This window comes from Corythoichthys intestinalis, chromosome 18, assembly GCF_030265065.1.
Source record: "Corythoichthys intestinalis isolate RoL2023-P3 chromosome 18, ASM3026506v1, whole genome shotgun sequence".
NCBI classification, from domain to species: Eukaryota; Metazoa; Chordata; class Actinopteri; order Syngnathiformes; family Syngnathidae; genus Corythoichthys; species Corythoichthys intestinalis.
The window spans coordinates 23,487,712-23,513,061 of record NC_080412.1 but is presented as its reverse complement, the minus strand read 5'-3'; the positions used below and the strand labels follow the sequence as shown (position 1 = coordinate 23,513,061).

The 25,350-nt window shown below is 38.9% G+C and overlaps 1 protein-coding gene across 1 annotated transcript in view; it reads left to right on the top strand.

The window, feature by feature from the left end:
• Nucleotides 1-25,350, top strand: part of cxadr (CXADR Ig-like cell adhesion molecule) — a 94,921-nt gene that overhangs the window by 47,092 nt on the left and 22,479 nt on the right. The window contains exons 2-3 of the mRNA XM_057820221.1: nucleotides 6,481-6,650; nucleotides 23,401-23,605. Of these exons, the coding sequence (XP_057676204.1) occupies nucleotides 6,481-6,650; nucleotides 23,401-23,605 (375 nt within the window). The remainder of the gene's footprint in view (nucleotides 1-6,480; nucleotides 6,651-23,400; nucleotides 23,606-25,350) is intronic.

The window sequence follows — 25,350 nt, the reverse complement described above, 5'->3', positions numbered from 1 at the left end:
ACAAGCCCTACTACTGTGGGACCATTGGACTTACGAGGAAGTGAGTAAACATCTTGTTTTGTATTATGTCAAATACGAATACAGTGATTACAAAGTAAACACTACAAACTTTCTTTAAATAAAGGACTGCTTACGTTTGATCATTGATAGGCATGTAAAAAGCTCTCCTCATGCACATTAGCTGCACGTTAGCTGCACAACAACTGCAGCCGCCCTCCTCCGGGGAACGAGCTGTAAATTGCTCTCCGCTGGGCGGTTTGCCGATCCACGAAGACGTTTGACAACCCAGTCGTCATGTCAAATAATCCGGGCTAGTTATGTGTGATTTTCCGCTTCGAAGACTTTGAAACATCACTCGGTTCGGGTTAGCATGTCGGCTAGCTGTCACACCTCTTGGTTTGTTTACATTCTCCGAAGCCGGGGAAGGGAAATGACATATGTCCGATTTAGGTGTCATAAAATATCGTTCGGGAGGTGCGACAGTAAAGGTGAAGTCGACAGTTTTGACCATTATGGAGTAATTTTGCTATGTCGTCCTGAATAAGTGCATTTTTATTATTTCATATTCCATTTAGCACAAGACTGTTATTTGTCATGACCATGCCATTTATTTAGCAATTTGGAAAAATACTTGGATAAAAAGAATATCCTGTAAAAATATTGAAATAAAGAGACAGAAACAATGACATTTTGCAGCTCTCTTCGTCGCGTTTTCCTCGTTGTGAATAATTCCCCCTCGACGGGCTGACTGGTCCTTCTCAAGCTATTTATTTAGCTATTGGGGAAAAAAATACTTGGATAAAAAGAATATCCTGTAAAAATATTGGAGTAGAGAGACTGAAACAATGACATTTTGCGGCTCTCTTCCTCGCGTTTTCCTCGTTCTGAATAAATTCCCCCTCAATGGGCTGAATAGTAAAACCGATGAGCCCAGTCTCCCGCTGACGTCATCCACCTGTTGGGGACGCTAGAGCCCTATAATGGTAGGAGTGACTAACCGGCAGATTAAAAGACTAATTTGTCGTCATCTGCGCTTTGCTAAATTGTTGTATATAGTCGAATCGTCTCAAAATATGATTCTAATTCACATAATAATGCTATTTAAGACTTTTTTTCTCCTGTCGTATGCTCTTTAAGAAGAGTACTCGGTATCTGCAGATTCTCAAAATCATGTTACTCGAAATAGATTGCAAAGAGATGTGATGGGAACATCTCTAATTTACATTGTTAGATTTGAAGCTAGGTTTATGTACACCTAGCTTGGCTAAAAAGAACACACTGGAAGTAGATATAGCTTTTGTGGAGGTTGGTAGCTGGTAATGGCAACCCTCTTTATTCAGGGAAAAACAAAAGGATTGGAGGAACAGGAATGCAAACAGAGGTGGGTAGTAACACGTTACATTTACTCCGAAACATTTACTTGAGTAACTTTTTGAGAAAAATGTAGTCATAAGAGTAGTTTTACTAAGCCATACATAGTAGTAGATTGGGCTTTGGGCTGCAATAGTCGTTACATTTTTCTTCTTTATTCTACATAATAGGCGATGCCAACAATAGCTCTACCAGTTTCACCAGTGAGACGTTGCAACAGAAATCACATTACTCCATTATACCAATCAGACTCAAGCTTCCCATTCTGTGATCACGCCGGCCTGTTCAATTACGGGACGTCTTTAAAGCACTCTAAAAAAAAATGTAAGAATTTGACATACTGTAGAGTGCTGCCCTCAACATGATTCGAAGGTGTGGATTTGAACCTCTCTTTTTTATTTGGCTCCGTTTGACCACAGAAAACCGGAGATGTGATCCTTTAAAATTCATAATAGGAACTAGAAATGAACTAGAGGTATTCACTGTTCAACTATTCAAACTTAGTATTTTTTTTTCCACTAGAGGACACTTGTGCTCTTTGGACAAATTATGCCTCATTTCTGTAATTTTTCTCTCTCGCTGGAATTCAAAATTTTTTTTTTTTGTCTTTCTTTGGCTTAATGTGGTTATTTAATGGGCTATTGTACAGTATAATATAACAATTCATATCGATAACTTTGTGTTGAAAAAAATACAATTGTTTTAAAAACAAAACAAAACATTGTAAGCAGTTACACACAATGCTACTCTATACTTGAGTATTCTTGGCACCAGATATTTTTTAAATTGTACTTGAGCACATTTTTTGGACGACTTCTTATACTTCAAAATAATATTACTCAAGTAAAAGTAACGCCACTCTTACTTGAGTAAAATTTTGGGCTACTCTACCCACTTCTGAACACAACATAGAATAGAATACATAGACTACATCAGTGCTTCTCAATTATTTCTGTTAGCCCCCCCCCCCCCCCCCCAAGGAAGACATAAATGTTTCGCCCCCCCCCCCCCCCCCCCAAACTCTACCACCACTGAAAATAGTATAATTTGTCTATAATATTACTATTATAAGCAGGGGTGCACATACGTGGTCCGTATGCGCGCATGCGTACTGGACGTAGACAAACGCGCTGGCCCTCAACGGCTTCCATACGCTTTTGCGTACCGATGGCTGACCACTGTATTTGCGGCGGACACGAGAAAATAACTTCTCAAAATGTCGAAGAGGCAGGCCACACTGAGTAATTACTTCCGTATTCCCCCACCCCCGTCTAAAGACAGACAGACGACAGAGACGTCACCGGAGCTACCGAAAAAAAAAAAGACTTTTGCTGAAAAGTGGCTTCAGGAGGTACCATGACTAGAAGCAAATGATGCTCGCACGGAAATGCGGTACAAAATGTGCCGTGAGAATCCCAATGTCGCCGATAAGAGCAGCGCATTTTATGTAGAGTCAAAGAATTTCAGCCATCCAAACTTTGAAAAGCACGAAAAAAACAGAGAGCATGTGGGAATTAAGCAAACTATCGATGTCAAACAGGACCCCACTCGCCCTATGGACAAGTGGCGGAATAGGGCGGAATAAAGGTAATAAACAGCGACATGCACTGACAAACGTGTTTTTGCTCGCATTTTACAAAGCTAAACATGCACGTTCAATGAGGTCTTATGAGGAGGACATCCCACTTTTAAAAAGGCTTGGAGTTAATGTGGGAGCCGCATAATGCCCTTTATTTTGAAATGGTGCTTTTTATTTCTTTACATTTCACTTCAAAGTAATGGCAATTTTGTTGTGCCAGTTGATGTTAATCAAACATTAATTGTTAATATAATTAATTAAAGTTAATTGGCTCTAAGTAAAGCTTGTCATAAATTTATTGCATCAGGCGGGTCGGCTCTCAAGCTGAATGAGGACCAAGTCACATCTCCAGGTCCTCCTCTGAGAACCTGGGCAAAAAAATTATGTGCACCCCTGATTATAAGTATGCCTCTGCCTCACATTGTATGCTTTTTTTCTATTAGAGAAAATAACCGAGATCAACTTATAAAGTATTAATTAACATTGTTTTGTTTGTAACAGAAAAGACAACGCGCATCAATTTGCCTGAATTAAAAAAAAAAAAAAAAAAAAAAGTCACATCCAAACTGTAAAAATACACTCAAGGTACATTTTTGACCATTTGATACTGAAAAATAAAATCAGTAAATAATAACAAATTCAAATTGATTAGAAACATTAACTCATGAGGACAATATGCCAAAAAATTTGACCGAAAAAACAAAACTGAATAGGGGGAGGGGGGTGTCTTTGGACAGAAGGACAGTTTGTCTTTAAGTGGCGTCTTAATTGATTTGGCTTCCGGCTGTCCGCTATAATCATTTTTAGACACGGTAAACAGTTGTCTTTCCTGATCTACCACTGTATTAAATGTCAAAGGCAAACGGCCCACAAAAAGCGCATTCTCGGCGGCCGAGGGAGAACCGTTGGTGAGGGCGGCCGTCGTGACGATCCCAAGCCGAAAATGGCACTTCTCGGGCGGACACATGAGAACCGGAGAAGACAGTGGGTCGCTGCGTGAGTCCGGCAGGAAAACGGCTTTTGAAAACGGCGCACAGCTCTCCAGCTCCTCATGAGTCTCTTCCGTGTGCTCTTGCTTACTTCAAAAACACTGCGCGCACTTTGAAAATGAGAGCGCCACTGCCACCCACTGAGTGGATGTGCAAGTACATTTTATTCTAGTACGGCAAAAAAAAAAAAAGCATGCTCCCCGAGGTCACACGCGCCACCCCTGGCATCGCTCTGCGCCCCCCTGGGGGGGTGCGCCCCACTATTTGAGAAGTACTGGACTACATAGAGGTCACATGGCGCAGGACAAACGAAAGCCTGACTAGACAGAAGTTATCTTATCTGGTGATGAACTATAATAAGGAAAGCATAAATGTTAACTGTGTGCACAATAATTCTAACAGATACATTTTTTCAATTAGGAATGTTGCTGTATGTGGAACTTTGAACTAATTCACCTTAAATGTACAGTGTATTGCGATCACAAGTGTGTTGATGTGGCTATTTCACAAACAACATGGTATAGTGTAAAGTACATTCTGATTGACAACATCAAATGGTTGCATTTTCTGACCTTGACTGTGTCATTTTGTAATTGCAGTTGTGATAGCTCAGTTTATGCAATTTACATTAAGCATACAGTATTTCTTCTCGTAGAGGCTGTTTGTGCACGAGCTGGATTTAACAGATTCAAACCTCCCGTGTGTTGACTGATTTCGGAATCAACGATTACACTCTGTTCTTCTGCCCTGGCACTCCTGTCACCTGAGAGCCCGCAGCCAAGCAGCGTTTGCATGCACAAAGCTGACATATAATAATAATACACGGACACGCTTTCACATTTGTGTGGAGTAAAATAGATTGTATTTGAGACAAATCCCGCATGGTCTGTGATTGACTTACAGGTGTATTAGACTGTCAGTTTTTTTTCTCTGAATGCAATTTTCTCCGACAAGCACCTTTGGAAAAAAACACCTAAGCCTCCATGTCACTGTGTTTTAAAGCTGTTTATCCATTTTGAGAGTGACAGTTTTCTCGATATTGCTTTCCTCGTCTTTGGCCGACAGCAATGGCTCGCACCCATGAAAGCAGTCTGTCAAAACGTTCAAACGACCAGCTGGAGCACCAACGGCTAGGACATGAAAAGTATGTTTGTGCAAATGCTCAACGGGTTTAAGCCTCAACAAGCGTGCTTGTGACTGTACACTTGTGTGGCATATTTTAATTCAGTTGTGCAAACATGGCCCAGTTTTAGCATGAAATTGAGCTGATGGTTGTCAAATGAGGCAAAGAGCTCAACCTGTAGCTGCTGCTGTTCATACCCGCAGGGCAAGGATCTTATGTTATGCAATAGTCTTGAGACAGTATTACGATACCTAGACAAAAAGAACTGTTCTCCAGAGAAATATTTCCATTCATAATTACATTTGCATTTTTGACGTGCTGACAGTCACCTTGACCTTGTGCGCTCTGTGCTATGTAAATGTGAATGAAAATAACCAACAGTGCTGCCATGCTGAGGCACACACTCCCATGTCTGTCACATTAATAAAACAGACGTAGTGGCTCAATAGCTCAGGAGAAGGTGTTTCAAGTATAGGGTTTGAAAGGATGTTTATTACTGGATCTGCTTGTGTTTGTGAAGCTCTTTGTTGTGTGAAAATATTCTTCTAATTATTGAAAACCTTCCAGAAGGAATATGTAAATTATGTTGTTAATGAAGAGCTCACAGTTGCACGCTTTTGGCTTCTCTTGCAATTACTTTAATTACCCTTGCACAATTTAGTCATCTCCACTTCTTTGTGTGGAGCTCAACAAGATAGAAATGTGACTTGAAATACTACCTTGTTTTAATTTTTCCAGAAGAGGAGATGACATTTTTTTCATCTGCTTGTTTTCTCTTGACGTTACACTTAAATGGCGCACTCGGCAATGACACATGGTTGTGGTTTCTTTTTTTTTTTTTTTTTTTTTTTTTTCATTTTTTAAGCCATCGCCCGCTGACTCAAAGGTGGATGGCTGTCAGATGGATTTTAATGTGTCGAGACAGCATGTGACAACTCCATTATCTATGCACTCTTCCTTACTGGGATTTAAATTTCTTATTGAATGGAGACTATTAGCCCAGTTGATGTCCCAAGGAAATTATACCTATTCGTTCCAAGAATAAATGCGTAAGCGTCTGCTCAGTTTGAGAAGGGCTACAACATGCATTGCTTATCACCCTTCCCTCAGTTAAGCTATGCTCTACTCTATTACTGTGTTTTTCACTGTGTTTCACATTATGCATATTTCAGGAGGTACTTCACTGCTACAACGAGATGTAGCCATAGTTATTTTATGAGTGCTACGTTCTTTGAGCCAAAACATTTGACAGCTTACCGGTTTTCTTTTTTTATCTGTCGTGCAAGTCACTCTAGATTTGATCAGTGACTTCAACAAAAAAAAAACTTATTGAAAACAATAAACAGTTTATGACCACTTGATGGTTTCGAACCATATGCAATTGTTTACACTCGTCTTCTCTTTGTGTGTCCGTACAGGTTCTTCAGTCGGACTGGAGATAATATCCACGGAGCCGACATCCATTGAAAAAGCCAGTGGTCAAAGTGTAAGACTGGATTGTAAATTCAGTTTAGGACCTGACGACTCTGGGCCACTGGATATTGAATGGAGCCTCTTGTCTTCTGACAACCAGAAAGAAGACAAAGTGGTATGTGTAAAGCTTTACCTCCAATTCAGACATTCATTCTAACCATTGGAAAATTACTCAAACAGTGCATTAAAATTAAGGGTGTAACGGTTCACGTGGATGTATTGAACTAGGGGCGTGACGGGGCTGGGCCTCCTCTTCAACTGGGCTGCCGGTGGCGTTGGTGGGGGGGTTGGGGCTCCGGTGCCGCGTCGGATTCTTGGCGCTCTTCTACTTCTGCCTTCCTCCCTCTTTTCCACCCGGGTATCCTTGGGCCCCAGCGCGGGTTGCTGGCTCAGTGCCGGTGGGATGTTGCCCCAGGCCTAGCAAGCCGTGGGGGTACCGCAGTGTGCCGTGTTGGTTTGGGGGTTGCGGTGGGGGCTGGTGGGCCAGGTGGGCGGGCAGTTGTCATGCGTCCCTCATCCCTTCTCTGAAGGCCGGTTAATGGTTTTCTGGAGCTGTGGGAGGTGGGATGCTGCCCCCCCTCCAGTTGGTTTGGGAGGTGCCGTGGCCCTGGGGTGGTCCCCGCGCAACATTTTCACTTGTTCTGCAGGACTATCAGACGTCTGATGGGATTCATGCATGACTGGGTGCAATTAGACACACTCGAGTAGAGATTGTCGATGCCAGGATCAGGCAACATAGAGTAGGATGTTATCATATCCACACTTACATGAGATTCATATCTTTTCATATCATTCATTTTAGGGCAGTTACAGGTCACTTTCTGTTGCGTTTGACTCTCTGCCTATTCATTTGAAGAGTTTCCTGGGTCACTTCCTGTGTATTTTTGGTTACAGAACAGGAAGTGACCCATAAATTAACATTCGTTTATTCTCTGACACCATCACAGTTCAAACAAATTGGACATCTGCTAGTAATAAACTAATTGAGTTCACATCCGAAAGATCAAATGAGCTTGTTTTCCTTTATTACTTGTACAGTAAAATATTATAAAATTATTTCCTGAACCATGTACCAATAATTGTTATACCGCCATATTGTGAGATATATCGTGAGCCTTGTATCCCGTATCGTATCGAGAGGTACCCAGTGATTCGCACCCCTATATTCAACCTTCTTGGTTTTGCATGTTCGGGTCAGTTCACTTGCGTACCGTTTCGGCTTTGTTTTTATGCATTTTTTTTTTCTTCAGAAAATGTGTTATAAGCGCTGCGTGCGGAACCAAAGTCCTGTGGGAGTTTCTGCATGGACATTTTAAGTGTAGGACAGTCAGGGTAGTTTAGACTTTACAGCCTGTAAAGTCATGTAAATTACAGGCATTACAAATGGCAACATGACAAATGCTAGTGAGAGGCTTGAGCTAAAAGACTGTCTTACTTCATTACTGTTGGGCCCACCCACCTCAAGCGGCTGGGAGCGCAGCCGGCTAAACACGCTTTCGCCGGTGCCAGCACTGTTGAACTCATTTTTTGGTTAAACTTATCAATGGAGAAAGGCAAGTGGGGCAAAAAATCCATCGTGATGTCAACTATTCGTGCACGGATATGTTACCCCACTTAAAATGGCACAATCAGATGATGAATGTTGAATCTACATGTAAGAAAGTCAGCTAGATATTGTCACTGTCATACAGTATGTGCTGTCTGCAGAAAACACGGATAAGTTCATCTCACTCCCAACACTTTTAAACTTGAGTATTTACATTTGTCATGTTCAGGTTGTTATTGCTGACGATTCAGGGCATACAGTTTTGTTAGTTCATCATTTTAAGATCATATAATTGTTACAATTGTATATTTAGCTTTTAATTTTATGAACTCAAGATTGTCATTTCTTTGAAATATCACCCAAAAGGGTCATTTTTATTTATTTGCATTTTTCAAAATTAAAGAATTTGAAGGGTTATTTTGTGTATTTTCTGTACAAAAAATGAACCGAACCTTGTTTTAGTGTACCGTTACACCCTCAATTAAAATACTAAATATACTTTATATTCCTTTTTTCCCATTAGCCTAATGCTATTATTCAACAGAGGATGCCATTCATACGCTAATGAAAATAAGCATTGCGTCACCGTATTTACCTCTCAAAACAATGAATATTTAAAATACGCACAAACACGGGATTATTGATAGACAAGAAATAGAACAACACCCACAGGCATATGCTCTTCGTGCATTGCCAAAAATAAGTTGTATCAACAAACCTCTAATGTTCTACTCCATTATTCTTCTGGGTTTTATTATTGTTAGTGGTTCTCAGTGAAGTGCGACACTGCCTCCTGTGGCTAAAGTGCACAAATCTCTTGCATTGTAGAGTTAATATCTGACATTTTTCTGTTACTTATTTTCTTTGTATGTTTTTACATAATTTAATTGTCAATCTCATAATGAAGAAGATGAACATTTCAAAGAGCCAGTAATGTTGATTGGGAAATTATTTTTTTTCCCACCAGGGTGTTTTTATTATCCCTGAATCATCTTTTTATTTGCGTATTTTGTTTTTATTTATGTATTTATATATACCCCGAAATTTGTGAACCATTGTTTTTTTCCTTTATGCATTGCATTCTTGTTTTCAAAATTTAAGTATCATTAACTTAAAAATAAATGTATAAATATATTTTCTATATTTTATTTAATTGACATTGTATGTTTGTGGTTAGTGCTGCAATCAATCAACTAACTCGAGTAATTTGATTAGAAAAAAGCTTCGAATCAAATTTTGCTGCTTCGAGTATTCTTTTAATTGCGTACCGCAAGCAACACATCACTCTTGTTCATTAATATTCATGACGTTAGCAATTGTTGCTAGGTGGGTCAACCTCCCGTTTTTCCCCAATAGTAAATGAATGAAAATGGTGAATGAATAAGATGTTGACTGAGCTAAACCTACCAATTCTGTCCGAAAATGATGTCCCTGGCGCCAAATTCACTGGTAAAGATGTGGAAGAACATACAAATGTTCATTTAAAGAGATTGCTTGAGTGTCGAGGGCTGAAAAAGAGCCGACCTGGCTTTTTTATTGACACGTTTTTCTTGTGTGCATTGCCTTATGCCACTGACAATGATATTCTCCTGTTTCAACAATCTGTCCTTTACCACCATATGCCCTGACTTTCTTATATATTATATCCCCTGGTTGTCTTACGTCTCTGACCGTTCTTGGGGGCAATTTACATTGCTATTTTTGTGTAGCGATCACAAATGCTACTCAGTGGCAGCCAACGATCACTTTTAATTTTGTCACTAATAACAAATCTTTATTCTATAATTTATTTACACTTCCCCCTTTCTTAAGTTGTTTTTTTACAACAGAAAAGGTAACAGTGGCAGTGAGATACCATTTTAATTTTTTTCAGGTCATTCAGACATGGTCTGACAGAAGCAGCACAGCAAAACGCCACGCTAAAAAACATAAGTAAAAATATCAAAATGGCTTACCTCTTAGTCCTCTGTTGGACCATGGCCCCCAACAAAATGTTTACTGCATATTATGTGAATGGCTTCACCTTGCTGCCGTTAGACTGGTCTTTTGGACTTTTGGACCGCGCAAGTTAATCTGCTCTTCACATTTTTTTGTCCTCGAGTTTTTGTTTTCGGGAAACGTATGAAGAAAACAACCTTCATATGTCGTAATGTCTAGAGTCGTTTCTACAAGTTACATAGCAGCAGTGTTTGATCTGCATGCTCTTTTATGAAAGATTACCGGAGAAAACAAGCAGAAATAACATGGGTTGTATGCGAGGGCATGTCTATAATGTCCCACTTCCGCATTACGATGGCGACGTCACGGTCTAAAAATAGCTTTCGTGCGGTACGCTGTTAGAGTGGCATTGTAATGTTTTGTTTTGAAAGTGTTTGCATTTAGTTATATTGAGTTGGGTGAATACACTGCACTCTAGTGGCAACAATGAATATGACATAACTCATTTAACCTGGCTGGATCTAGCTGCTCCCTGTTAAGACCAACATAAGGTGAGTTTTTGTTTGAGCTAATGTTTTTTTTTTTTTTTTTTGCATTCGTAATTTAGTTTACAGGTATATTTAGCCGTTTTTTGTGGGAATATGTGTTTGACCGATTTGTTAAGAGCATTGTTAAAAAAAAAAGTTGGCAATTTATAGCATTTAAGCTAGCAGACTTTAACTATGCAAGTTAGCCAATTGTTCTCTTGTTGTACTTATGTCCTCATTTATTCATTTTTGTTTTATACCGTTTGAGGCTAAGCTCAGGTGTTTTAATTTATTTTTAAATGAAAGTGCAATTCTGCATAGTTTGAAGAAACACTGGGAATTTTATATTGTGCACTATTCACATTTAATGCTCTTTGGAAAGTGCAATCTTAGAAAGCCTTGGTTTTAAATCCACTAGAATTTATTCTGCAACGCATTAAATGTTCCTGATCCGATGACTCGATTATTCGAACTAACTAGTTGATAGATTAATCGATTACTAAAATAATCGGTAGTTGCAGCCCTATTCGTGATATTGTCTTCATTTCGACAATGAGATTTTAATATTTCCTTCCTTCCTTTATATTACGTACCGTTTAAAAGTAATATGTATAGCTATGGGTTAAAAAAGGAATAGACAAAAATTTTGGTCGATAAGTGAATGCCCCACAAAGTTAAATAAGCGCTTCAGTTTTGATGTTTGTACAGTGTGTGGGTTTTGGCAGCCGTATACCGTGACTCCATATTAAACAAAGGTGATATTGAATACAGGACCAAACTCGAGGTGTGTATTTTATGAAGGCTTTCAATACATGCAGTATGTATGCGCCCATGTAATTGGAGCCACATTCATTTCCACTGAGTTTGTTCTTGAGCCTTTTTCTTTTTCACACACACACACACACGCAGTAGGAGAGATGGAGAGTCTTTTTATTCTAGCCAGTGTCTTTCCTTTCCAGAATGGCAGTCAGCCATGTAAAAGGAAAACTACACAACTTCATGCCTCCAATCAATCCCCACATGCCCTCCAAGCTGTTGTAGCCATGGAAACAGTTTTGTTACTGTTCCTCATATTGGTGTGATCAAAGGGTGCACGGTACAAAAGGTCAACTCGATAATTCTGGGCAAATTTGGACTTCACAGTCCCTTCATTATAATGCTTATTGTTGACGTCATCGTATATGTGTCGGCATAAAAACTGTCTCAAGTGAGTTTGATCAAGTAGTAGTACATAATAAAACACAAGTAAAAGCAATACGCATGCCATATGTGTGCACAGGTTATGCATGCATGTTACACTTTCTTACACACGTGCATCTATATTTGGAGGAGAGGCTTTCTCCTACTGAAGTCTTAAATTTTGTCAAGCTTATTTATTTTGTTTTTGGCTTTACAATGGTTGGGAGTTTGAAGACTGGGAAGTCATTACCCAAAGATGGCAGTGTTGCCTCAGGGGATCCAAATTAACTGGTCAAATAAGAGTGTAACTTCAGGGTTCGGCTTGTTTACAATATGCAGAGCACAACAGACGGGCGAGTCAAGAGTTCTCTGTAAAATGGTCTATTTAGAAGACCGAGTATCAAAGTACATAGTTAGCAATTGGTCCTCAAGCGTTTGAATTTCAATGCTGAGTAATTAAGTCAATTGTTCGACTGGGCAACTATTCGCTTCAACCCTAATTACACGCTCAGAAACAACTCCTAAGATAAACCACCACATTTAGCGAAAAATTAATATGCTTTTAGATTCAGTATGTGTTTTTGCTCACGAGAACATGAATAGTTGGCTCTGGCAATCTTTTGCAAACAGAACTGCCTAAATTTCAATTAAATTCAATTAAATTTTATTTTTATAGCCCTATATCACAACAGGTTTGTCTCAAAAGACTTTACAGTCATTTTGATACAGTCAGATACAGTAGGTGAATGAGATGAGCCCATGTCCTGGGCATCCCCCATCCTTAGACCCTCCATGGCGGCAAGGAAAAACTAAAAAAAAAAAAAACCATGGGAAAAAAAAAACCTTGGGGAGAACCACATTCAGGAGAGATCCACTCCCAGGACGGACAGGCTATAGATGCTTCAGGACTGATGATGGGTAGTAGCAGAAGGAGTTCCAGTTTGTAGAGATGCAGTGGAGTAAGGGAACATGAGGAGGTCCATCTAGCCATGGGTCAGGGTAGTCAGGCGGCTGTGGCTGAAAAAGTAGCCCCTCACCAGAGGGGAGGGGGAAGGGGGACACCGGGTGACTAGTGATGAAAAGACTAGTCAACTAGATATTAGAATTAAAAAAGAGAAATAAAGTAAGAACAAGTGGTAAGTAGAGTGAAAAGCAGGGGATAGGACTCAGTGGCTGTACTTCCCCCACCATTATAGCTCCCAGGGCAGCTTAGACTGAGTGTAGTCTTTTTTCAACTAGCCTGACCATAAGCTTTGACAAATAGGAACGTTTTTAGTAGAGGTGTGCGAAATTTCTGATTCTGAGATTATTCGCGATTCGGCCGTGGAAGATTCGAGAACGATTCACAAAAATCCAAATTCCGATTATTGAATTATACCAGATAAAGCAGACCTAAAACAAAGTCAGGGCAGTCTTTGGGACGCAATGAGGAACGGACCGAGAGTAAATATCATGTTCAACTCATGCCGCTAGATAAAAAAAAAACAATAATACCTGACTGTGGCCGACAGCTGCTTCAAACAACGCTAGTTGCTAGTTGCTACAAACATACGGCCACATACGGCTATAGTAGATATCACATATATGTAGAACTAGATGCAAAATGACAGACGACGGTGGCGGTAGAACATGTAAAAAGAACTAGATGCAAAATGACAGACTTGCAGTTTAGTAGTTGCCGCGTTGTTAACAGCCGCCATCTTAAAGCAGTAGACTTCTCTAGAAGGCTCTGTTGTAGCGAACCTAATTAACTTTTTTATCTAAAATACTCCTAAAACGGCAAAATCTTAACTTGAATCCATCTTTAAATGATGAAACAGTTTTAAAACTTTGACATGTCGAAAGTAGACAGAAGGGAAATTATGGAATAAAGGGAGAATTTTAACAACTTTAACGGTTGATTCACATCGTTAAATTAATTGAATGTAGTTCAAAGCTGCTGACACAGAATGGGACTTAAGTATTTTATTCACTGTTTTAAACTGTTAACATGATACTGAAATGTTAGTTTGGTTTAGCCTGAGAGGATTTTTGAACAATTTTGAAAGTAATTTACAAAACATCAATAATCGATTTATAATCGAACCGGAGCCTCTGAATCGTAATCGTAATCGAATCGTTAGGTGCCAAAGATTCCCACCTCTAGTTTTTAGTCTTAAATGTATAGACTAGACTATGTTGGCATCTTTAATATTAGGTGGAAGCTGATTCCATAAGACAGGCGCGTGGTAACTAAAGGTTCTAGCTCCTACTGTACTTTTAGAGACCCTGGGAACTACCAGTAGACCTGCATTCTGAGAACGAAGTATTATGTTGGGGTGGTATGGAACCAGAGCATCTGTGAGATAAGATGGCCCCAAACCATTAATGGTCTTAAATGTAAGAAGGAGGATTTTAAATTTAATTTTAAACTCGACTGGTTTCGATTTCCCCCCAAAAATCTATGTTGTTTCCCCTGGCTTATTTTATCTTAGCTAATATTAGCTTGTACAGAAGATAAAGCTGAAGCGAGGTCACATTTGGATGCTGTGATGTCTTGAAATGTATTCAAGTATGCCAGAGTGATCAGGGATTCAGATAGTTACAAATATTTTTCATTTGATTCCACTGAACCATATATTTCTTCTCTTTAGTCCTTACTGTTGTAAGCAATGTCCCCCTCCATCTGACATAACCCACATATCATCAAGGTCTTTTGGCAGCTTGTGAAGCATAGCTAACGTATGTCGCTTTGTTGAGCCCGAACAAGAGATGCCAAGCATGCCTTCAGTAGCAGCCATGTGCATTTCAGCTCTTCTTGCCAACCTGCAGAATAAATAGAAGACCCTAACCCACATGACTGAATACTAGAGTAACCGGGAAAATAATTATGGAAAAAAAACATGCTCGACTCTTGGGATAAGGAGGGCAGTTGTCTCAGAAAAGACCCTCCTTTATGCCATTCATTGTCTACTGAGCAAAGGACCAGAATATCTGTATTAAGGTGTTTTGCTTTCATGTTTTTGTTTTTACAGTTTTTCAAAGTATGAACACCTTTTGACATTTTTACATACATTATCTTAACTGTCATTTAAATTCAGGCTTGTTTTTTAACCGGTACTCTGGTTCCTTCTCACGTTCCACAAACATGTCTGGTAGGTTAAGTGAAGACTCTAAATTGTCTGTATGTATGAATGTGAGTGGCAATTTTGGTTTGCTTTATGTGCGATATGATTATGTAGTCCTCAGAAAATGCCTACTTTGCCATTAAAGTGACAAAATAGAAATACTTGACAAGAGAATATATTTAAACTGGACTTGTAACATGAAACATATCTTTGAAACTTCCTGTTATATTTTTTATACACAAGGATTTTCTTACGCTCAACAATAATGCTGGGCAATATTAAGATTGAGATAAAAAATTGGGAACATTTTTTTAAACGAGCTCGGTAATTAGCCATATCATAGTTAAACGACAATATGTGTGACTAGTTTGGCTGATTTTGAACATTCCCTCAAACTCATTCCAGTATTGATGGCTTTTTTGATAGTTAATTGCTCTGCGCGTACGCAGAGAAACATGGCATAAAGTTCAGAGGTATCAAGAGTAGAGGTGTGACAAAATATCGAAATGGTGATATATCGGGATACTTTGCATCCCAAAAGGTTATCGATATGCTGCTGCCAAGAATCAAGATATCGTTTTAAAAAGGTGTCAATGTTATTTTAAAAGAAAAAAAGGAACCAACAAGTTGCTACTAAAGATGCACCGATACCAGTATCGGCAGGGGGGGCCGATCCGGGCCGAAATACTGGTATCTGTATCGGCGAGTACCAACAAAGAGGGCGTCGATACCATTTACCGGTCTAGTATTATAACTAGAGATGTCCCAATCGATGCCGATCGATCGGGTCCGATCACATCATTTTCAAAGTATCGGAATTGGCAAAATAATATCGGCCATGCCTTTTTTTAATATATTTATATTTTTTAATCAAATCATTTTCTAATTGTTTTTAACGTTACAGACGAGTCTTTAGTTTAGGCTTAAGGTAGGGTTATCAAATCTATCCCGATAACGGCAGTAATACGTTTTTAAAAAAATGTATCACATTAAAATATTTAATAATTAATGCATGCGTTGCACAACCCACTCACGTATTGTCGCGCTCAATCTGTAATGGCGCCATATTACCTATATAGAGAGATAAATGGGCAGCGTAAAATGACTAGAGTGACTTTTGGCAGCCTTTGGAAGCTTATTTTAATTGGTTACAGCTTTACAATCCCTCTCGCTATGATTAGAAATATCATGGAAAGCAATGTGGGGAAGCAAAGTAGCAATTGATCTTTTTCTAAACACCTTATTTTATTTCCCAACGCAGAGAAGATATATCAATTGGTAGCACTACGCACAGTCATGGTTCCACTTCCCATCATGCATTGGGGCATGGCTACAGTATCATTTACTGAAAGCTCAACAAATACACTAGATGGCAATATTTAGTCACAATATACAAAGTCACAAGTCTTACTATCTGTGGATCCCTCTCACAGAAAGAATGTTAAGAATGTAAATGCCATCTTGAGGATTTGTCATAATAAACAAATACAGTACTTATGTACTGTATGTTGAATGTATATATTCGTCCGAGTTTTAATCATTTTTTTCTTAATGCATTGCCAAAATGTATATGATCGGGAAAAATTATCGGCAATGATTGGAATTGAATCGGGAGCACAAAAAAAAAGCAATCGGATCGGGAAATATCGGGATCGGCAGATACTCAAACTAAAACGATCGGGATCGGATCGGGAGCAAGAAAGCATGATCGGAACAACCCTAATTCTAACACTTGACCACAGCCTTTTTTTCTCCTGACGCTCACTACACTCTCTGTTGTGTGATGACACGTGATCACTTTGCATGCCAAGCAGCTATCGCTATTTGCCTGCTCCAGACCAATGAGAGTGGGCCAATAGTCGCTCTTAACCAATGCCGAGGCAGCTTTTTCATATTTAGGAAAAACAAACTATGAGAGGAAAATGTCAGCCGTCTGGAAATATTTCATCTTATAATCCCCGTCGAGTGCAGTGGCTGCATGCAAGATTTTACATATATTGACGGCGTTCGATGCCCAATCCATTAAGACAAGGGCGAATGAACGTTCGTTCGTTCAAAACTAGAGCATTCACAGTCACTTTCTGATTTTCCGGGCATTTACAGGTCACTTCCAGTTGAGTTTGAGTCGCTGCCTATTCATTTGGGAAATTCTTGGTTCACTTCCTGTTCTTCAACCCAAAATCAACAGGAAGTGAATGATAATCAACAGGTATTAACTAGGGCTGTCCCAAACGACTAATTTCCTCCCGATTAGTCAGCCGACTATTTTTACGATTAGTCAACTAATTTTTTTTTTTTTTCTTACTACTTTAATAATGAAATTTTTGTTCAAGCTTATTAATTCACAAAAAACATTTTGAAACACCTAAATTCTTTATTAACTTATAAATAAATAACATAAATACCAATAATAAATCACAAACAATGAGGTCAAATGCTGATGGCATTAACTAGTGCAAAAGAAATGTAAACGGAAACACTGTGACCTCACCTCTTTAACAGGAGTCAAAACAATTCTTACTCTTTTTGTGGTATGTCATTGTCTGTATTGTTCTAAATGTTAAAATGAATTGCAATGTCCCGGACAACCATTTTCAGAATACTTTGTGTGAGTTCAGATGCTTTTTCTGGTGTGCATTCCGCATTTTTGGGGGATGGAAAAAACTGTTCAATTTTTGTTTGTTTTAACCTGAAAATAGATCAAGTACAGGTCACACTGAAATATTACCAAAATTATTTTGAATGAAAGGCACACATACTCACAGAAACAAAAATTAAATATATAGTATTAATTTTATAGTATACTACTATATGTATATACACATTAATACTTTATAATATTAAGTAACTAACATTAGTGCAGTCATGGATTACAGGAAGCAGGCCAGTGCTGTTTCCATATATATTTATATTATATTATGTATATACAGGATATATGTATATATTTTCCCCATGTGGGAGCTTTCATGATCCTAATAAATTTAATAATAATTTTAAAAAAATATTATATAATTATTATATATTAATTATTGTAATAAATAAAAATGCACATTGATACAACGCACATAAAGGCAACTTCCATTAAAAAAAATCGTTAGAAAGTTGTATGGATTTATAATCCGCTAGCTTGTTGTTTCTTGTTGTCTTCGAAAATTACACTTGGGTGACGGCGCTTCAAGTGTTCGTTCATAGCCGACGTGCTACCGTGGTATGCGAGCTCAGCTTAGCAAAGAGTACATATAGTGGCACCCTCCATATTTTCCTTGAAATAATTCCAGGCTCTGGCTTTTCTGGTCCGCTTTTTTGGCTTTATGCCGCTTTCACGTGTTACCAATTCTGCCCTTTTTGGTAATTGGCGGTGTTTTCAACTCCTCGCCGTAGTAAGGAGTGAACCGGCGATTCACGTGGCTCGTTGTCGTGGGTTAGTCCGGGTTCGTCCGATTTCCTCCTCAGGAAGGCGGCGGCGTGCATAAAAACAAAGAGAGGCGTCGGATGGCTCTTTATGGATACTTTTATTGACTAAAACAAAAACGTGGAGGATGCAGCCACTCAACTTGGCACTACCCGCGCACTTTTCCAACTCACCGATCTCGCTCCCTCACTTTCTTCCTCTTTGCTCAATCTAACACTGCCGGTCACATTGAAATAACAGCGGCCCCCTTGAGGGTGCCAGTAACAACCGCTTGTATTGTGAGCGCCAACCATTTTAAACTTTATCCGCATGTAATTTTTTTTTTAACCCATCATTACCCCTCAACGGTATGTTTTGCCCGTCGACGCATTTACGTCATCGATGACGTCGACAACGTCGACTAGTCGGGACAGCTCTAGTATTAACCTGAAATGTTCCAGAATTACCTCGTTTCCTGGCATTGGCTGCCATTGACGGCCATAGAAGTGGGTGGTGTTCATTCGCTGCCACCCTCCCTATTCAAATGGATTGGACGTCTCCTAGTGATAAATTTACAACAGAAGGGTGAAAATAGCATGTTTTTCTGTTCATTGCTTGTTTTGTTGAATATCGTAGAATGATTTCCTGACCAATGTATCTATAATCGTCGTATCGCCATATCGTGAGATCATCGTTATCGTGAGCTTTCTATCGCGTAACGTATCGTGAGGTACCAATAGGTTAATCAAGAGTGAAATGACCATGGAATTGTGTGGTGTCTCACGTCAACTCCATAGCTGGCGTACACACCGTTCTACAGTCATTGATACTTTGGAGACACTTAGAAATAATACTAGGAAACGCAATCACTGAGTGTGGAACTCGAGGGACAGTGCAGGATCGAGTTTTGCTCTTAGATGGTAAAATGTAAAACTCAAGTGTTAAACTCAGGTGTTAAATTTTAAACTGTTATGTTACAATTGACTTCTGAAGTTAAGCACTATTTGGCCAAAATAATTTTGTCAGTTGCGTCAGTTATCTATCGCACTACTTTGCGGTGTTAACATTGCATTTCAATTTAGTAATTTAGATATCGTGTACAATACAAATGTTGTTAATCTGAGATATTTTTATTCCTAAATCGTCAAAAATATCGTCATGGCAATAATATCGGGATATCATTTTGAGGCCGTATCGCACACAGATTCATACACCTGGATTTTTTTATAGGTTCTGGATTGAAACACATTATATTTTTGGGGGGTCAGTTCGAAGGAAAATAAGTTCTATCTTTCGGAATAATTATTTTTGCTTTGAACAAGGGCTGACATTACAGAGCATGGTTTAGAAACGCTTGGTTTGAATGCCTTTAAGCTGCAAAATAATTTTCATGAACATACAGTATAAACATTTGTGGTCCTTTGATTTGACTCTCAAATGATTTGCACCTCTTACATTTTTCCTCTGTTAGCAACACCATCACTTGGCAATGACCTCATGCGCATATGCCTAATAAAACCACACCTTTGTTTTAACATCTGCAGCCTGGGATGTCCACAGAAAATGCCCTGACCAGGTGGTTATTCAAGCATAGTGAGCATAAGTGCTGTGGTGCGCCATCAGCTTCTCTAGGGCTTTTCATTTTTATTTCCCAACGCTCTTTGTAGGACTTCAAGAATCTCAAGGTCATAATGTAGTACAATTTGAATGAAATAACTAGAGTCGTGTAAAAATTCTCCTATCTGCGCAACAGTAAGTACTTGAGTAAAAATTCTTTTCTGGCTGAGCTTGGGGCCATTTAATTTCCTCTCCTTTGTGGTTTTCATCTCACATAATGCTGTTATTACTGCCCATGTACTGTTCCCCAGTGAAAGCTGAGACCTTCATTTCCCTCCCACTCAAAACCTGGTGGAATTTTAACAGAATTACCTGTTTAGGTCAATACGTACAAGATGAACACTACCCCCTGCCCAGCACCATTCCATTCCATATCAACTAAACCACATATTTTGGGTGGTTCGAAATGGGTTATGAAGGCAAACTGGAGTGCCATTGAGTCTGTACTTCTATAATTCCTTTGGGGGTTTTGCCTCAACCAATAATTTCATTTTTCTTTCTCGTGCCATGTGTAGTTTTTCCTTTTCTCCACCCCTAGGGTATCGCTATGAATATGTCTCGTGCTCATCATGGCAGAGAAAACCCTGTTGTTTTATCTCCCAGTGGAGTTGTGAGGGAAAATGTTCCAAGCGACAGGCTTTCCTTTTGGCTCCACCTGGCTTTCATTTTTCTGAATTTTCATGCTACTCTTAAGAGCGCTGATGTGTTTATGTAGGTGGATGGTGGAGTGGACATAATTATGGTCTCCTGTCCTTTGTTGACACAGCAGGTGTTGATTTGACTCCACACTGGCCCCTTTGTTTGTTCCACCTTGGTCCCAGTAGGGCAGACTGAAGGACATTGTGATATAAATAAGCTTTTACTCCTCTAGATATCGGTCCTAAATCACTGACCAAACATTTCTCAGTATTGTTTAGGAAGTGTTACACGTATTGTACAATATATGTAAAAAAATATATAGATATGTAATGTTTACAGTGGTATGAAAAAGTATCTGAACCTTTTGGAATTTCTCACATTTCTGCATAAAATCACCATCAAATGTGATCTGATCTTGTCAAAATCATACAGATGTAAAATTAGTGTCTGCTTTAACTAAAACCACCCAAACATTTATAGGTTTTCAAATTTTAATGAGGATAGCATGCAAACAATGACAGAAGGGGGGGCGATAAGTAAGTGAACCCTCTGCCTAAGGAGACTTAAAGAGCAATTGAAACCAATTTTTACCTCACAAATTAACAAAAAGTCAGGTCTGTGCCCAATTACTGAAGAGCAGTGTTGTTAATAATGGCGTTAGAATATAACGGTGTTAGTTTTTTTAGTAGTGAGTAATCTAATTAATTACTTTTCTCATCTTGGCAACGTTGTTACCGTTACTGAGGTGGGAAAGGCGTGCGTTACTATGCGTTACTATGTTGGTTGAATTACGCGAGAAAAGTCTGAGAGAGACGGACTCACGGAGACGAGAGCAGAGCAGGATTGGGGAGGAGGCAAGGGAGTTGTGACGGCGTTGCAAACGCGATGCTAGGTGGCTACAATAATACCTGACTGTAGCCGATAGCCTACAAGCTACGCCCACATGATGCTATGGTAGATATCAAATAATATAGAACTAGATGCAAATGACAGACACGGCATTAGCAACATGTATAATGAACTAGATGCGTTAGTAAACAGCCGCTATCTTAAAGCACTACAATACACCTCTCAGAAAGGCTCTGTTTACTGTGTCTACTGCTTTAAGATGGCGGCTGTTAACTAACGCATCTACTTCTCTATACATGTTGCTAACGTCGTCGTGTCTGTCATTTCACATCTAGTTCTATATATATGTGATATCTACCATAGCATCATGTGGGTGTAGTTTTCGGCTACAGTCGGGTATTAATGGAGCCACCTTGCATCGCGTTTGCAACGGCGTCACAACTCCCTTGCCTCCTCTCCACTCCTGCTCTGCTCTGTCGTCTCCGTGAGTCCGTCTTCCTTAGACTTTTCTCACGTCATTCAACCAACATAACGCATAGTGACGCACACCTTTCCTTCCTCAGTAACGGTAATGGCGTTGCTAAAATGAGAAAAGTGATTAATTAGATTACGCACCACTGAAAAAAATAACGCCGTTAGTAACGCTGTTATATTTTAACGCCATTATTAACAACACTGCATATGTGTGCGACAGCTTTACAAATTGTCAAAAGTGAAGGAATAAAAAAACCACAATTGCCTTGTCTGCTATGTATCAAGCTGAGCAACTTCACGTTTAGTGAGGACAGAACAAGTCAAATTAGTAATAAAATTAAAAATAAGAGACTGTGTGGCACAATACGGTACTGTTTACACAGCTTAAAAAAACAAACAAACAAAAAAAACGACTGGAGACAATGGTGGACAAGTCTCCGGCGTCGTAAAGTCGAAATCGCGCAAGTCGAGTATGTCGTAACCTGCGAGATTTATACACAGATTTATACTTCACTATTAAAAGTGTAACAGTATTTGTATTTGTGCATCATACGGGCATCAGGGTTCGGTGCACACAGTCAGACGGCGAATATGTTTGAGTAAAAAAAAAAAACATATCCATGTCAGAGTTAGTCCTCCTATACTCCAGTGGGCGGTAAAGGTAATGGGCTTAAGCCAACAACCGAGATTATGGGAAAAACAAAACCGACAAAGCAAACCAAAACAGACGAAGAAGTTATCATTGAACACTAGTAGGAAAGGTTTAGGTACAGTGGGAACTATCAAATGCAGTATTATAAACACTTTTTTGAAGTGCCTTTTATATTTACCGTATTTTCCGCACTATAAGGCACACCTAAAAGCCTTAAATTTTCTCAAAAGCCGACAGTGCGCCTTATAATCCAGTCTTTTTTTTTGGACAGATTTATACAAATTTGCAAACAAAAACGGGCTTACAAAATTGCACCATTATAATAAGAAAACCACAAATTATACTCTCCATCAATATATACAAAATCTTACTTGCTTGCCATGTTTGTTGTCTGTTGTTTTCTTCACTGACCAATTATAAATATAAACTGTTTTGACCATAGTATGTAGAAAGGACAAAAACGCCTATGACCATCCTCTGCTGTTTTTGTTGAATTATCAAATATAAAACTATTCAGTCTCATTTTTTCCTGTTCAATGTTTATCCTAACAAGTTGAATAAATATTATCACGCTTCAAAACGTTTTGTTGAGCATGTTTGGTTGTCAATGGGACATCAATATTAAACGTTTTGACACAACTTTTTGATTTTTTTTCCCTTTTTGGGTCCAAAATGTTGATTGTAATTGGTTAGTAAAAAAAAAAAAAACAGATTGCACATGAAGGTTTTGGGGTCCTGGAAAAAATAGACCCAATCTGGCCATTGTGTACAATTTTTTCTTATAAAGGCAATATCAAAGCCATGCAAATTTGGACAAAAAAGGCTCAAATGTTAAAGTGTTAACCAACTTTTTTTTTTCTTTACAAGGTATGTTCATTTTTCAAAATCACATTTTTACTATTGTAAGGATCTTATTAACCAACATCTATATCTCGTCTGTGACCAGGTGATCATGTACTCGGGCGACAGGGCCTATGATGACTACTATCCCCCCCTGAAGGGTAGAGTTCATTTTAACTCTGCTGACCCCAAGAATGGCGATGCCTCCATCAATCTGACTGGCCTGAAGTCATCCGATTCTGGCACCTACCAGTGTAAAGTGAAGAAGGCTCCTGGCATTGGTAGCAGAAAGATGCTGCTGATTGTCATGGGTGAGTGAAACAATAGCAATAAAAAACTATCCACCGTAGGTACCTTCAACATTCTTTTTCGTCACCGGGCACAGATCCTGCTCTATATGCAGTAGAAATGCTTTGAATCACACGCTCTTTGCCTCGCTTGGCTGTTTTGATTTAATCCCTACTAAAATTGAGAACATACCCTTCCCAGAGGCTGTAGTCCATTGACCTCCTCATGTTACAATCCTGTGTTCACCCACCCTGATTGTCAAAAGTGATAATCTTTTGCCTCGATATTGAGGTCATTATCACACATTTGTCTGAATAATACTGTTTTTTGAATTTAGGAACTTATACAATGTTTAAGTTCATCTGTAAATGACAATACAAGTCTGTAATGCTCTATTTTTTATGTTCAATTTATGACAGTCTTAATTAGGGGTGTCCCGATCCAATCACAAGATTGGAAATTGGGCCGATCGCGCCTTTTTTCAGAGGATCGAGATCGGGTTATTAATTTTAAAATTATTTTTATGTTTTTCCGCTTCATGCTTGTGCAGCTCTCACTCCTGCTGTTTTTCTTGGTCAGCTGTGCAGCTGGAGTTTGCCACTTAATATTAGCGATGATTGACAGGTTTGTAACTTTGAGTGAAGATTCTGTAGCTCTACGATCAAAGGCACAAATGTGTCAATCATTGTTTAGTCCAATCTTCGTTGTCTAAAGCACTGGTTCTTAACCTTGCTCAAGGTATCGAAAGCCATTTTTTAACAAATTCAAAATCTAGCAAGCTAACATCTAAATGAATTCCTGTTCATTTTCCAGATTTCAAATTTACTACAAATAATTTTGCCTTTCGCCGTTGGTTTTCACATTGGTTAATGAAATTAAACTCATTTCACACTGTTCCTTTTTTTGTTTCATGTTTACATTCTCATTTTATTGTCCCATCCTTGCATCACATATTTTTTTAATAATTGTCTACTCTGTTTACACTGTCGGTAGGTCTGTTATACTTCCTCATACAAAGTGCCAGTCAAGTCATTTGATAGAGGCCTAGCAAAAAAAGAAATGGAATAAAGCCTGTAAATTGAGGGCAAACCGGTCCAAGACTTGGTCTAAAATGCCACTTTGCCTAGATTTAGTCAGCGTACAAAATAGGGCTCTGCGTTTCTTAACCTTCACCCAACCCCTGAGGTTTATTCATCGAACCTTCGGGGTTCGATCGAACCCAAGTTAAGAACCACTGGTCTAGAGGCTGTTCTCGGCAGTGTGAGCAAATTTGAGTGGGCTCTTATGAATTATATGACTATTATGAAGCGTGACTAAAAGTATGGCATTAAAGGTGAAGCACTGAAAAATGTGAGTGCGCCTACATTTTGTGCTGGTACCCTTTAGGCCCTTCGGCAATATACTCGCAATGTTTTTTTTTTTTTTTCCCAATATCATTCAGGCCTAATTTATTTATATATTTTTTACTTTTTAAGGGCTAAAAAGTAACAAAATAGTCCAGAAATACAATGGCATTGCCAGAGGATACAAAAATATATACATTTTATACGCCACAACACAAAGCGGAAGAGAAAGTACTTTGAAGAGTACATTACTGTAACATGTTGGAAACTTTTGAAAAAACAAAATTATTTCACTTCTTTTATTTTTCGGTATCGAATGGGGACTCGGTATTGGCAAATTCTCAAAATCAGGTAACTAGGACTCGGGTGCAAAATTATGCAATCAGGACATCCCTAGTCTTAATTGACTGATTCATCTCAGTTCA